Source organism: Salvelinus fontinalis, chromosome 15 (genome assembly GCF_029448725.1).
Source record: "Salvelinus fontinalis isolate EN_2023a chromosome 15, ASM2944872v1, whole genome shotgun sequence".
NCBI classification, from domain to species: Eukaryota; Metazoa; Chordata; class Actinopteri; order Salmoniformes; family Salmonidae; genus Salvelinus; species Salvelinus fontinalis.
In genome coordinates, this window is record NC_074679.1 from 33,231,441 (window position 1) to 33,248,831 (window position 17,391).

Consider the following 17,391-nt stretch of genomic DNA (forward strand, 5'->3'; position numbering starts at 1 on the left):
TATATTCTAGTTCAGAATTTTTTATTTCTCAAAATCTTTCACTTTGACATAAAAGCTTTTTGTGTATTTTTACAATTAAATCCATTTTAATCCCACTTTGTAACAAAATAAAATGTGAAGAATGTGAATGTGAAGAAATGTGAAGAATCATTTTTCATGGCACTGTCTCTGCCGATATACTGTTTTACAGCGAGGAAATGAAAGTGTTATTTATACACACTGAATTCTAATAAACTGCCATCCAGAAGAGCAACTGAACAATAACTATGCTTCAAATATTGATTTCATACTTTGTGACAATAATGACACAAAGAGAATGACCACAAGTGTTCAGATCAGCATGTAATTCCCTTTTTTCATCTAATTTATTGAATTATCATCCGGTACCAATATATCTGTAAAAGGCCAATATCAGCCAATAATATCGGTGAACCAATATATCGGTTGGGCTCTAGGTTGCAGGTCTGTGCCCTCCACGGTTAACTGTGAGAGAGGTAAACACAGTGAGGACTGGCTGTCTGCTGGGCCCTGTTGGCCTGGCCTTTGGCCCTAACAAGGGATGGGGTCACGTCAGCCCTGCCCTGGAAATAGGAAATGAGCAAAACCTAGCAATCCCAGAGCCAGCCATCACAGACCAGGGACAGAGTAGGGTGAGGGGTGTAAAGAGTAGGGTGAGGGGTGTAAAGAGTAGGGTGAGGGGTGGAAAGAGTAGGGTGAGGGGTGGAAAGAGTAGAGTGAGGGGTGTAAAGAGTAGGGTGAGGGGTGGAAAGACTATGACACATACAGTGGGGTCCATAATTATTGACACCTTTGTTTGATAAAGATGAGCAAAAAAGACTGTATAAAATAAATAATGCAAATACTGACCAATATTGTACGCTCATTTAAAAAAAAAATATATATATATATATTATTTTCTAAAATTGCTTAGAGAAAGAGATTTTGTTTAACAATTACTAAAATAAATGCAAACAGATAGGGGTCAAAATTACTAACACCCCTTTTTTCAATTGTCTAGCACCCTCCCCTTGTGAGAATAATGACACAGATAGAGCGAGAGAGAAAATAGAGCTCTTTGGTCAAGCACACCAGTGGTGGGTTTGGCGTCGAAATGAATGCATAAATGGAAAATAACCCCCATACCCACTGAAAACTATGGCGTATCTTTGATGTTATGGTGCAATTTTGATTCCACCGGTCCTGGGGCCCTTGTTAAGGTCAACGGCATCATGAATTTTACGCAGGCCAGTACCAGGATATTTTTGCCAAAAACCTGGTTGCCTCTGTCAGGAGGTTGAAAATTGGTCACAAGTGATACTTCCAACAAGACAATAACCCCAAGCACACATCAAAATCCACAAAGAAATGGTTAATTGGCCACAAAATCAACATTTTGCAAAGGCCATCTCAGTCTCCGGACTTGAAACCCATTGAAAACCTGTGGTTTGAAATGAAGAGCGCAGTCCATAAGCAAAAACAAAGGATATTAAGGATCTAGAAGGATTCTGAATGGAGGAATGGTCTAAGATCCCTCCCAATCTGTTCTCCAACTTCTATTGTTTTGGGGGAAACGGCTTAGAGCAGTTATCCTCACAAAGTGACATATTGAAAGGTATTAAAAAACAGGGGTGTCAGCATATGTGGGAACTCCTTCAAGACTGTTGAAAACCCATTCCAGGTGAAGCTGGTTGAGAGAATGCCCAGAGTGTGCAAAGGGTGGCTACTTTGAAGAATCTCAAATATGAAATATATTTAGATTTGTTTAAACATTTTTGGTTACTACATGATTCCACAAGCGTTATTTCATAGTTTTGATGTCTTCACTACTATTCTAGAAAATAGTAAAAATAATATATATATATATATATATATATATATATATATATATATATATATAAAGAGAGAGAGAGAGAGAGCAAGAGAAAGACACACAGAGAGACTGAGCGAGAGAGACAGAGAGAGAGAAACTGAGCGAGAGAGACAGAGAGAGAGAAACAGAGACCAGCAAGCAAGCCCCTATAAATTTGATGCTGCTCTTGTGCATGTGAGAGTGGCAAGAGAAAAAGGTGTTAGCTACGTTGGATCAAGAACACATGTGGACAGGCTGTTTGTGCTGACAGGGGGAGAGCTTTTCTCCTGAAGAGTGACTGTGTGTCCAGGTAGCTTTCTCCTGTCAGGTAAGCTTTATCTGCCAGGAGTGTGTTAAAAACACATGCAACCACGGACTACCGTCCGTCAGATAATCTCCCTATGCCACACCACACCGTTAGATAACCTCCCTATACCACACCACTACCATTAGAAAACCTCCCTATACCACACCACTACCATTAGATAACCTCCCTATACCACACCACACCGTTAGATAACCTCCCTATACCACACCACTACCATTAGAAAACCTCACTATACCACACCACTACCATTAGAAAACCTCCCTATACCACACCACTACCGTTAGATAACCTCACTATACCACACCATTAGATATCCTCCCTATACCACACCACTACCATTAGATAACCTCCCTATACCACACCACTACCATTAGATAACCTCCCTATACCACACCACTACCATTAGACAACCTCCCTATACCACACCACACCGTTAGATAACCTCCCAATACCACACCACACCGTTAGATAACCTCCCTATACCACACCACTACCGTTAGATAACCTCCCAATACCACACCACTACCATTAGATAACCTCCCTATACCACACCACTACCATTAGATAACCTCCCTATACCACACCACACCGTTAGATAACCTCACTATACCACACCACACCGTTAGATAACCTCCCTATACCACACCACACCACTACCGTTAGATAACCTCCCTATACCACACCACTACCATTAGATAACCTCCCTATACCACACCACTACCATTAGATAACCTCCCTATATCACACCACTACCATTAGATAACCTCCCTATAACACACCACTACCATTAGATAACCTCCCTATACCACACCACTACCATTAGACAACCTCCCTATACCACACCACACCGTTAGATAACCTCCCAATACCACACCACACCGTTAGATAACCTCCCTATACCACACCACTACCATTAGATAACCTCCCTATACCACACCACTACCATTAGATAATCTCCCTATACCACACCACAACCATTAGAAAACCTCCCTATACCACACCACTACCATTAGATAATCTCCCTATACCACACCACTACCATTAGATAATCTCCCTATACCACACCACTACCATTAGATAACCTCCCTATACCACACCATTAGATATCCTCCCTATACCACACCACTACCATTAGATAACCTCCCTATATCACACCACTACCATTAGATAATCTCCCTATACCACACCACTACCATTAGATAACCTCCCTATACCACACCACTACCATTAGATAACCTCCCTATACCACACCACTACCATTAGATAACCTCCCTATACCACACCACACCGTTAGATAACCTCCCTATACCACACCACTACCATTAGATAACCTCCCTATACCACACCACTACCATTAGATAACCTCCCTATAACACACCACTACCATTAGATAACCTCCCTATACCACACCACTACCATTAGACAACCTCCCTATACCACACCACACCGTTAGATAACCTCCCAATACCACACCACACCGTTAGATAACCTCCCTATACCACACCACTACCATTAGAAAACCTCCCTATACCACACCACTACCATTAGATAACCTCCCTATACCACACCACACCGTTAGATAACCTCCCTATACCACACCACTACCATTAGAAAACCTCACTATACCACACCACTACCATTAGAAAACCTCCCTATACCACACCACTACCGTTAGATAACCTCACTATACCACACCATTAGATATCCTCCCTATACCACACCACTACCATTAGATAACCTCCCTATACCACACCACTACCATTAGACAACCTCCCTATACCACACCACACCGTTAGATAACCTCCCAATACCACACCACACCGTTAGATAACCTCCCTATACCACACCACACCGTTAGATAACCTCCCTATATCACACCACTACCATTAGATAACCTCCCTATACCACACCACACCGTTAGATAACCTCCCTATACCACACCACTACCATTAGAAAACCTCACTATACCACACCACTACCATTAGAAAACCTCCCTATACCACACCACTACCATTAGACAACCTCCCTATACCACACCACACCGTTAGATAACCTCCCAATACCACACCACACCGTTAGATAACCTCCCTATACCACACCACTACCATTAGAAAACCTCCCTATACCACACCACTACCGTTAGATAACCTCCCTATTCCACACCACACCGTTAGATAACCTCCCTATACCACACCACACCGTTAGATAACCTCCCTATACCACACCAATACCATTAGATAACCTCCCTATACCACACCACACCGTTAGATAACCTCCCTATAACACACCACACCGTTAGATAACCTCCCTATACCACACCAATACCATTAGATAACCTCCCTATACCACACCACACCGTTAGATAACCTCCCTATAACACACCACACCGTTAGATAACCTCCCTACACCACACCAATACTGTTAGATAATCTCCCTATACCAAACCAATACCGTTAGATAACCTCCCTATACCACACCACACCACTACCGTTAGATAACCTCCCTATACTACACCACTACCATTAGATAACCTCCCTATACCACACCACTACCATTAGATAACCTCCCTATACCACACCACTACCATTAGATAACCTCCCTATACCACACCATTAGATATCCTCCCTATACCACACCACACCACTACCGTTAGATAACCTCCCTATACCACACCACTACCGTTAGATAACCTCCCTATACCACACCACACCGTTAGATAACCTCCCTATATCACACCACTACCATTAGATAACCTCACTATACCACACCACTACCATTAGATAACCTCCCTATACCACACCACACCGTTAGATAACCTCCCTATATCACACCACTACCATTAGATAACCTCACTATACCACACCACTACCATTAGATAACCTCCCTATATCACACCACTACCATTAGATAACCTCACTATACCACACCACTACCATTAGATAACCTCCCTATACCACACCACTACCATTAGAAAACCTCCCCATAACACACCACAACCGTTAGATAACCTCCCTATAACACACCACAACCGTTAGATAACCTCACTATACCACACCACTACCATTAGATAACCTCCCTATACCACACCACTACCATTAGATAACCTCCCTATACCACACCATTAGATATCCTCCCTATACCACACCACACCGTTAGATAACCTCCCTATAACACACCACAACCGTTAGAAAACCTCCCCATAACACACCACAACCGTTAGATAACCTCCCTATACCACACCAATACCGTTAGATAACCTCCCTATACCACACCACACCGTTAGATAACCTCCCTAAACCATACCAATACCATTAGATAACCTCCCTATACCACACCACTACCATTAGATAACCTCACTATACCACACCACTACCATTAGATAACCTCCCTATACCACACCACTACCATTAGATAACCTCCCTATACCACACCACTACCATTAGAAAACCTCCCTATACCACACCACTACCGTTAGATAACCTCCCTATTCCACACCACACCGTTAGATAACCTCCCTATACCACATCACACCGTTAGATAACCTCCCTATACCACACCACTACCATTAGATAACCTCCCTATACCACACCAATACCATTAGATAACCTCCCTATACCACACCACACCGTTAGATAACCTCCCTATAACACACCACACCGTTAGATAACCTCCCTACACCACACCAATACTGTTAGATAATCTCCCTATACCACACCAATACCGTTAGATAACCTCCCTATACCACACCACACCACTACCGTTAGATAACCTCCCTATACTACACCACTACCATTAGATAACCTCCCTATAACACACCACTACCATTAGATAACCTCCCTATACCACACCACTACCATTAGATAACCTCCCTATACCACACCACTACCATTAGATAACCTCCCTATACCACACCACACCGTTAGATAACCTCCCAATACCACACCACTACCATTAGATATCCTCCCTATACCACACCACACCACTACCGTTAGATAACCTCCCTATAACACACCACTACCGTTAGATAACCTCACTATACCACACCACTACCATTAGATATCCTCCCTATACCACACCACACCACTACCGTTAGATAACCTCCCTATACCACACCACACCGTTAGATAACCTCCCTATGTCACACCACTACCGTTAGATAACCTCACTATACCACACCACACCGTTAGATAACCTCACTATACCACACCACTACCATTAGAAAACCTCCCCATAACACACCACAACCGTTAGATAACCTCCCTATAACACACCACAACCGTTAGAAAACCTCCCTATAACACACCACAACCGTTAGATAACCTCACTATACCACACCACTACCATTAGATAACCTCCCTATACCACACCACTACCATTAGATAACCTCCCTATACCACACCATTAGATATCCTCCCTATACCACACCACACCGTTAGATAACCTCCCTATAACACACCACAACCGTTAGAAAACCTCCCCATAACACACCACAACCGTTAGATAACCTCCCTATACCACACCAATACCGTTAGATAACCTCCCTATTCCACACCACTACCATTAGATAACCTCCCTATACCACACCAATACTGTTAGATAACCTCCCTAAACCATACCAATACCATTAGATAACCTCCCTATACCACACCACTACCATTAGATAACCTCACTATACCACACCACTACCATTAGATAACCTCCCTATACCACACCACTACCATTAGAAAACCTCCCTATACCACACCACTACCATTAGAAAACCTCCCTATACCACACCACTACCATTAGATAATCTCCCTATACCACACCACTACCATTAGATAACCTCCCTATACCACACCACTACCATTAGAAAACCTCCCTATACCACACCACTACCATTAGATAATCTCCCTATACCACACCACTACCATTAGATAACCTCCCTATACCACACCACTACCAATAGATAACCTCCCTATACCACACCACTACCATTAGAAAACCTCCCTATACCACACCACTACCATTAGATAACCTCCCTATACCACACCACACCGTTAGATAACCTCCCCATAACACACCACTACCGTTAGATAACCTCCCTATACCACACCACAACCGTTAGATAACCTCCCTATACCACACCACTACCATTAGATAACCTCCCTATAACACACCACTACCATTAGATAACCTCCCTATACCACACCACTACCATTAGAAAACCTCCCTATACCACACCACAACCGTTAGATAACCTCCCTATACCACACCACTACCATTAGATAACCTCCCTATAACACACCACTACCATTAGATAACCTCCCTATACCACACCACTACCATTAGATAATCTCCCTATACCACACCACACCGTTAGATAACCTCCCTATACCACACCACTACCGTTAGATAACCTCCCTATACCACACCACTACCGTTAGATAACCTCCCTATACCACACCACTACCATTAGATAACCTCCCTATACCACACCACACCGTTAGATAACCTCCCTATACCACACCACTACCATTAGATAACCTCCCTATACCACACCACTACCATTAGATAATCTCCCTATACCACACCACTACCATTAGATAACCTCCCTATAACACACCACTACCATTAGATAACCTCCCTATACCACACCACTACCATTAGATAACCTACCTATACCACACCACTACCATTAGATAACCTCCCTATACCACACCACTACCATTAGATAACCTCCCTATACCACACCAATACCGTTAGATAACCTCCATATACCAGAGAGTGATGATAGATTGATTGTCGGCTCATAGACTGTGACACATGTCATGTAGCTTAGCGTAGCTCTCTCTGAACCTTGAAGTTAGTCACGAGTATGTCTGATGAGACTGTATGGCATATTATAAAGGGGGTCCTTGATATCAACAGACTAGGCTACTTCTAAGAACTGATTGCAGAGTAAATAGGTTGGTCTTATAGGCTACCAGTGTAGTCTCTTTCGCCAACCAATTTGCTGTTGCCTCATCTTGCTAAAACACTAGCAATGCAACTCCTCTTATCTGTCCCCAAGTCACCACTCACTCCTCCATGTTGAGGTTTACCTGAACCATGCTCAGTAGATGGTAGAGGTCTTCCACTTCGTCTCCCTCTGTCTGGCTGTAGTCTCTCCCAGTGTCGAGGCTGGAGCCCTGGATGGTGCGTCTGTACAGGGGCAGATCCATAGCCTCAGCATACAGGTCTATGGCCTGGTGCCCCACCGTCTGATACATGTAGCTGTCCAACTCATCTAACACAGGTGATGGATAACAGAAGTTCATTAATTTACAGTATTACTGTTCCACTTTGGCAAGGCACATCTCTTAGGGGAAACATTGACCAATATTTGAATTTTGTTTTAAGTACCCACACATACAGGAGGAAAAACAGGTAGACATCTCACCTTTGTTAGCAGGACGCAGGTTGGCGAGCGCTACTATCTGGTGCCCAGCAGCAACACATTGCATCATGTTATAACAGCTGTCTTTGCCTCCACTGCAACAATACAGTCAGAGGGATTAATGCATTCACTACATGAAGGTGCAACTATGTAAATAGCCGTATCACTGTCACTATGATCAGAAACATACGAACGTTAGGGTGATTTCCTTTAGTTCTATACTGAAATGCAAGTTCCTCGTACTTGCATGTATTCAGAATGTTATGAACCTTTATTTCGGTAACGAATAACGATGCATGCTATTTCCCCCACACTGCATCTTAAACGAAATAACAAAGTACAGGATATAGTTATCTAGTTAGCAAGCAACACATCCTTCTTAGATAGCTAGCTAGAAAACGTAGAACAGGAGAGCTGTGACAGCAATTATTTAGGTTTACCTTATCAACGCGACTACTTTCATTTTCTTTATGCAATATTTCTGTAGACATAAACAGTTACTAAATGCATAATCGGATAATGTTATCTATGTTTCGTTTACTCTGAATATGTGTACAGCATAGCAACCAGTCACAGCAGCCGTTCGACATGTACACAAAAACTCATGTGAGCAAGCACTTCCTGGATGAAAGGACCTTAATGAATAAAGCTGTCCTTTGGGGTGCCTGATTTAAAATAAAACATTTATTACAATGAGCACTTTGCTCCGTAATGTAAAAATATATATATATGCCAATAAATTTCCATTGATTTCAAAGTTTAACAAACCATACAACTCTATGCACAAGGACTACTTTTAACAATTTACACAGAACATTTTACAAAAATACATTTCCTTGAAGTAGAGCGTAGATGGTGTGACGGTTTGTGCTGTTGGTTCCATCATTCTGTTATCAAACTTTGCGTCTGCACTGCTCTTCAAATAAATGTATTTTTGTAAAAATGTTCTGTGTAAATTGTTACAAGTAGTCCTTGTGCATGGAGTTGTATGGTTTGTTAAATTTTTAAATCAATGGATTTTGTTTGGCATACATTGCCCTCCTGGTAAATTGACACAAGCTCAAAATAACTTCCTCTGCGTACACATCACATACAAACTGAAATTGTTCACCCACACAGAGATTGAATCCCCGAGCTGACAAGGTGAAAATCTGTCCTTCTGCCCCTGAACAAGGCATTTAACCCACTGGTCCTAGGCCGTCATTGAAAATAAGAATTTGTTCTTAACTGACTTGCCTAGTTAAATAAAAGTAAAACATTTTAAAAAAGGCTCTCCAGAGGGTGGTGTGGTCTGCACAACGCATCACTGGGGGCAAACTACCTGCCCTCCATGACACCTACAGCACCTGATGTCACAGGAAGGCCAAAAAGATCATCAACCACCTGAGCCACTGCCTGTTTACACTGCTACCATCCAGAAGGCGAGGTCAGTACAGGTGTATCAAAGCTGGGACTGAGAGACTGAAAAACAGCTTTTATCTCAAGGCCATCAGACTGCTCAACAGCAACCACTAACTCAGAGAGGCTGCTGCCTACATTGAGGCCCAATCACTGGCCACTTTAATAAATGGATCACTAGTAACTTTATACAATGCCACTCTAAGTAATGACACTTTAATAATGTTTACATATCTTACATTACTCCTATCACATGTATATACTGCACTTTATACCATCTATTGCACCTTGCCAATGCCGCTCAGCCATCGCTCATCCATATACTTACATGTACATATTCTCATTCACCCCTTTATATTTGTGTGTATCAGGTAGTTGTTGGGGAATTGTTAGATTACTTGTTAGATATTACTGCACGGTCGGAACTAGAAGCACAAGCATTTCGCTACACTCACATTAACATCTACTAACCATGTGTATGCGACAAATAACATTTGATTTGATGATTTGTTTCAATGTTCATGTAAATGATTCATTTTGAGTTTGTTAGATGTTTAGTACAGGCCTGTCGTGTTATTCACAATAATCCCTGGGTTGTCATGCCTTATTGCGTCATTATATTATTAGTTATTAGCCTATTTAAAAAATTCCACAAATAGGTTGAAAGGGGTATAGCCCAAGACAAGTCCAGAAAATAAAACCCCTCACCCGCTTGCCCCATAAACGTGTAGCCATAGAGACAGACAGCCCGAACCAAACATCCATGCTATGGTATTCACACAGGTTGTGCTTTTTTCCCTGGGGGAAGGCTGTGGCTTAAGGAAACCTTTTGATGCTCTTTTTGCTATCTGTTGTTGTGCCAGAGTAGAATAATTGCACTGCTGGGGTGTGTTTCCCTCACCTTCTGCCCCTAAGCAGGCCAAATGCAACTGATTTTGTCTGAATGTACAAAATTGAAGAAGACATCTTCTCAACTCACTGCTTTTTGCTATGTTCCTTTCTCGTGTTCTGTTTATGCTTTTTAAAAGCGGAGCAAAGCCTCAGACCTGAGGATGAGCTCCTTTCACCCTTAAAGAAATCCTTCCATACACTGTGAGTGTGTAGGTGTAGCCTGGTGGTGCAGACACTGAAATACATACATACAGTAGTAGGCTAGAGGCCACTGGTAGTATCATCCTTGTAGTAAGGTGAATGATTGCATTACTAAAATCATTCCAATTGATTTTAGCATGCAAATACAGTCTGCAAATGCAGGGTGGAAATGATTTAATATTTATTTTCAACTTTTTTTCTGATTGTGAATAAGATAGGAGTAAATGGATAAATGAATAAGATTTTGATCAAATGTAATCAATATACACTATAAACAATGTGAAAAGGATACTTGCCGCCTGTATTTTCTTAGCCTTCTCAGTTGAAAAGCTGCCCTTTCTCCGAAAGGACACCGCCCAATAGCTCTGTTTGTCCTTCAGTTTTGTAAACTCATAAATATATCAGCACCAATTTTCCAATTGTGTTGGTATTTCTTCACCACACAGCTTCATTTCTTCTGGTCATTTCCCAATAATGCCCATTGGCTCTGACCAATGCAAATTACCTCACTTATCAGCTGTAGTTTATTAAGTAGTTTATTATCCAGACAAATTAATAAAGAAGTGTGTTCTGTTTTTTTAGGCATAAAAGAGTGTTTTATGTCATTTTTGTTGGTGCGAGGGGGATAAAAAGTGTTGATGGGTCGTGCAACCAAGACATAGGCAATGACGTGAATATGAGACGCATAAATATGGAAGCAAGGCGGAGGAAATGGCACCATTGGCCTTTCCGTAAAAGAGCATGTGAATTATGACAAGTGATTTACACATATTACACAACCTTTTTTTTTTTTGCACAAGGACACAAAAATCTTTCGCTGTAATGAGAAAGTAAGGCTGAAATCCCGGGCCGATAAATGAAGTGCCAGGACAGGCCACTCAAGGTCGGACATGGAGGGGCAAGAACATAAATGCACCTTTCTCTTTGTATTCTTTTCAATAGACAGTCCCTATACTACACAGATGCTAGAAATAGTGAAATATTTTGACAATATGTGTACCTTAGTGCAAGGATTCAATTTATACTTTGATGCCAAATCAATTTGCATTTTGTTTTAATAATATATCATCACTAGACTAATGACAAAAAAATGTGCGTAACTAGAAAACAGAAATAACACACTTATTAGAAATATCAAAGGATATACAAGGGAATGACAAACAATGTTGAGGGTCAGCTGTGCAGTGAAGCGTTTGAAATGATTGTATTTTCTCAGGGGGCAGACTTTATTTCCAAACATTCACAGTGAGAGAATAGAGTCAGGTTCTGTTCTTCTCCCGGTGTACATATTTGAATAACAATTTCCCCTTACATTAGTGTGTATCAGTAACTTTCCTAAAGTGTGCTCTGCTTAAACTCAAGCCATTCCAGAGTCTAGATTCTGACTTTGTGCAGAACTCAATTTGGGTTCCAATTCTTCATAAGGCCACAAACACAAAGCAGAAGCGGCTTGTGATTAGCTGCCAGATCAAGCCTGGTGTATCCCCCTGGCCAATGAGAAGCTGAGGGTCCAAAACCAGAACACCTGGCGGTCTGTTTGTGTTAAACTCCCTGCTCTCTCAGACTCAGGCCTCACTAAGGCATATCAGTGGTTGAAACCATCCAAACAACATCACAGCATTTAGCCTACCTGGCAGGGATCAATTTGAGTTCCTATTGAGTTCAGCAGCGTACACTACTCATACGCCTCACATAGTGTCTCTACAGCTTGTGAGCTCTTATAGAATACTTTGATAGAAATTAGTTAATATTCACCAAGGGATCATTGGTTGAATATTGTGGCAGTGTTCCAAAACATTGTTGATGTTTATTTTAATGTGAGATAGACAGACATTTTGAAAGCAGCTCTGTGTATCTTTAACTCAGCCCCACTGTGATGTTTCCTCGATCAAGAGGCTCATTTTCCAATGCACTATCAACATAATGATGCCTCTTTAGGGCCAAACCACATCCAAATCAGTTAGTAAACAACCAAAATGGGGATTTGTACACATTTTTACAGACAATTAACTGTTACCACGAGGGGCCCAAATGGATTAGTAGACTCATTAATGTCTTAGGCTAATGCGCCCTTGATTAGAAATGTGAGGAAACGTGATCCAAATTGTGTTTGATCTCAGTGCGATGCTTAAAAAGGCCCCTCAGCTGGATAACAATGATTGAGATTGCTGGAAATCCCCCCAGAAAATGTCCTGCTTTTATACCTTTATTTTATTTGGCGGAAAAGCCGATGCTTTTGTAAATGCGAGCGGGTGAGGTTGATGAAAATTGTCTTCCTTCTTGAAGGCTCCCTTTTTTCTGCCTCCACTGAAAGCTCTCAAATCATTGGTTTGAGTGAAGTGTTTATCAGTGTTTGTCTCCTCCAGCTTTGTTTTTGGTGTGGAAAACCTCAGACTCATTTTGAAGGGGATGATGCTGTTGTGAATATGATTAGGTGGGGCTTGCATTCATAAATCTCAAATATCCTCCATGCCGCACAAACGTTGATGTTAATTCATATCCAAAGGGAACCCTATCCCATACAGGGATTGTATAGGGATTCTGGGAACCAATCACATACGTTGAATTAATGAATTTTCCTCTTATAGAGCATTAATCATGAGCTGTGGACATTCTCAACACAAGAGAAACAGAAACGTTTCGACCAAGCATCCCTAAGTACAAATGTGATTTTCTATGACTATTTTCCTGATTTTAAATTGTCTTTGATTTTCCTTCCAAAATCCCAGAATCAAATTAAGGGTGCAGTTCTGTTCCCCTTGTGATGCGCCAGCCAAGTGGATGTGGTTGATTAAAGTACACCATTCTGCTAATTATAAGGCAGCCAGGGAAAACGACATGCACTACTACGTGCCTACCGTCACCTGACTGCTGCCAAACACAATTTTGTACACAAGAGCCTTAACGTTTTACAGAGACACCCTCAAAGGCCTTGTCCTGATTATCAGCCAGGGTAGGAACACTAATGATACTTCCTGATTTGTTTTCTTTTTTCTTATTCTTTACTACTCTGTGTACTCTGTCATAAGTAACTGTCATAAGTATAGACAGCCTAGAATACAGAAACTCATCATTCCACTTCAGAAGAGAAAAAAAATTACGATGAATTGCACAGTACAAACTAACCTAAAGTTGTGGCATCACAATAATAGTAGGAATTCTATCACTCTTTTTGTAGAAATGTAACATTAAACAACTATAACACTTGGGACTTTACTTGCTGCCAATGAATCATCCCCAGATCTCTTAGCGGGATAGCGAAATTAAGATGTCTGCTCTCTGATATACAATACCGCGAACGGCTTCACTTGCGCCCGACAAACACAATCTTAATCCAGGAAATAGCTTGTAATCAGAATATTGGAGCTGACATCAGAGGTAGCCACAAATGTGATCCCCACACACCCTCCCGAGCTTCAAATGTCTTCCCGGCCCTGTTATGGGTTTCCCGCATGATGAAGTGTGACACTCTGCAAACACAAAAGCCTCAGCCCTCTCGTGGGTCCACTTTGCTTTTCTTGGATTGCCCCAGCCCGCCCAATGCCAAGTCAACTTGACTCTTGTCAGAATGGGCCCCATATCTATGAAGAGTGTGTGTGAGGTGTACAGTGTGCGTGTGTGTTCAATTCAACGTCTATTCCACGTTGGTTCATTGTAATTTCATTGAAATTAAGTGGAAACAATGTTGATTCAACCAGTATATGCCCTGTGGGCTTTGAGTGTGGATATCTTGTCACAGAGCACTGCCTCGGATGTGGTGTGTGTGTGTGTGTGTGTGTGTGTGTGTGTGTGTGTGTGTGTGTGTGTGTGTGTGTGTGTGTGTGTGTGTGTGTGTGTGTATGAGCTGTTTTGGAGCCCACACTGAGATTATACGATCTGCTTCCTAATCAAAGCCACCACCTGCTCTGCATCGGGGGCCAGCACCTGCTCTGCATCGGGGGCCAGTTCATGGATGCTGCCTGTCTAAAGCCCCACTCATTCTCATTTGACTGTCCCTACTCTCTCCTCCATGAGATTTGGAGGGACTTAGAAGCTTTAGGGGGACCACTTTACTTCAATCAGCCATGTAGTTTGACTCACTGGTGAATAATGCAGTTATATATTGGAGTTCAGTTTCTAACATTTTCCCTGACTCCGAGGACCGAACCCATTCTCTATTGGTGAAACAGACACATTTTTTGTTTCTCTCCCTGCCAACTGATGAAACAAAGTAGCTGTCAACATCCAATATCTCTTTTGTGCCTCAGTCATTCTGACAAATTCAATAAAAACCTGTTTTATCCTAATATACTGTGGCCTGGTCATACATCCTCTCCCTCTCTTAGGTCACCTGCCCTAGCCTAGTCTCGGCTAAGCTAACTAGCTTTCCACCAGAACACAACCCGTCTGGGTCTGCCATTTGTCTTGTGGTTTTGAGCCGTGGCTATATCTCTAACACGGAGTCCAATGTCAACACAGGCACTATAAATATCCAGCCGGGCAGAAGTACGCCTCCTATGAAGGAGGAATAGGAAGAGAGGGAGGAGTAGAAGGAGATTGCGGAGAGGGAGGAAGACAAGGAGAAAGCACTTGATCTGTGGACGCAGTTTAGTGATCTAATATTTAATCACATCCTGGACTGGGGTGACGGCATGAAGAAGGGGGAACCAGGACTAGCTGTACTGTAAGCGCTGGAAAACCGCAGGAGCCACATGGAAAAAATTATAATCCGCAATCAGTGTTACTGTATACTGAGAGCTGCTTCAGTCTGGACCATGAACGTTGAGGGCCTTAGAAAGAGTTCAGCTAGACTGCTCATCTGATGATTTACAGTATGAATCATTGACTTTTGGTTGACTTTGCATGTGCCAAAAGCATTAAATAGGGTCTAACAGTGTACATATTTATTGAAGACTCAGAGGAGCTACCATACAAATCTGACTTGAGTTTGAGATTCATAGAAAGACGTTCACACAGATACGCTGTGCACCAAGAGGGTTAACCGACCAACCAATCGCTCTAAAGCTCCGGTGAGCATTGTGTGAGAGATGGCCTCTGATCATTCAGAACCATTTCTAAACCTGTGACTAACCATAAATAACAAACAAAAGCCAAGGCCTCCTGCGACCACTGCTGCCGCATTACCGTCCTCGCCGCCAGATGAGAAACGGTCCGCCTGGCGGGACATGACCTCAAGTTTACGGCCTAAAACCTGTTGATCCCAGGCGATTGATTGTCAACCCGGTTAAAAGAGAGAGCCCCCGCCGATACCCCGCCAACCACTGTCTTGTCTGTCTCAGGGAGAAACAAAAGTAATTCTGTCAGCGATTCTGCCATGAGAAGCACACCAGTGGCCTCTGCATGGCTTTTATGGGGTGAATTCCATACACTGGGCCCAATATTCCTGGCTGCTGGAGTCCTGTGATTAAAGTGTATACAAAAGGAGGCAGCTCCACTAAAACGCAGTGATTTAGAGAGCTGTCACCCCAGTTCAGACGGGGCAAGAAGTTCAGGCCCCAGTAGGAGGCTTGTAATAAAAATTAAACAAGGAATCAGACAGGAGTGGACAGTGCTGGAGGGGGGAAGGGGGGGGGGGGCAGGAAAGGGTTGTCTGGAGGGGTGTGTGTTTGTGTGTGTGTGTGTGTTTGTGTAAAGTCCTTCAATGCCCCACTCACACTGGATAGGATCGACAAAGACACAGCATCGCAAAAAGCCATGACCCATCATTGACCTCCCCATGACCTTGTAAAAACCTTGATCTCATCTTTTCCACCTATTCCCCCTATGCAGGATTCATCTGGCCGGCTAAAAGGAGGGGTCTGATACCTTCAAGTACCAGCCGGCTATAAAAGAAACATCCTGATGTAGCTTCCTCTGTTGTGTTTATTAGCCCTCCTTCCCCTCCTCTCTCTCTACCTCCTCCATCTCCCTCCTCTCTGCTAACCTCCAGCACCACACCCATCCCAGCTCCTTGCCTGCTAGCCCTTGGCTAACCCCTGATGTCCCGGGTTCAGGCTAGGGTCAGCAGACTCCCAGCCAGCCCAGTGGGCGTGTGCCTCAGAGGATTCGATCCATGCAGGACAAATGTAGGAGACCCTGGGAGTCCTCTGATGTTCTCTGGCGCTTCCCAAGAGGGAGGGGTCATCTGCTTGTTTACCACATCTTTGATTCAGATGGTGAGATGGGGTGTATATTATCAGTACAGTACTGGAGAGTACAGTACAGTGCATACAGATGTCCCATGTAAAAGAACACTGTTATTCCCTAACATTACTGTCAAAGGGCAAGCTGTGAGATGGGCCAGCTGGACTGGAGGAGTAGAGAGAC

General features: G+C 42.7%; 1 protein-coding gene across 5 annotated transcripts in view; it reads right to left on the bottom strand.

Moving 5' to 3' along the window:
* dph6 (diphthamine biosynthesis 6) overlaps window positions 1–9,214 on the bottom strand; it is an 84,362-nt gene extending 75,148 nt beyond the window's left edge. For 4 of the 5 annotated variants that reach the window (XM_055863499.1, XM_055863498.1, XM_055863502.1 and 1 more), the window contains exons 1-3: window positions 9,036–9,214; window positions 8,599–8,690; window positions 8,261–8,445 (exon numbers count right to left, since the gene is read on the bottom strand). In XM_055863499.1, the coding sequence (XP_055719474.1) occupies window positions 8,261–8,445; window positions 8,599–8,690; window positions 9,036–9,058 (300 nt within the window). In that variant the 5' untranslated portion in view covers window positions 9,059–9,214. Of the gene's footprint in view, window positions 1–8,260; window positions 8,446–8,598; window positions 8,691–9,035 lie in introns of those variants that run through there. The other variant, XM_055863500.1, reaches the window with a different exon arrangement.
* Between the last annotated feature and the right edge of the window lie 8,177 nt (window positions 9,215–17,391).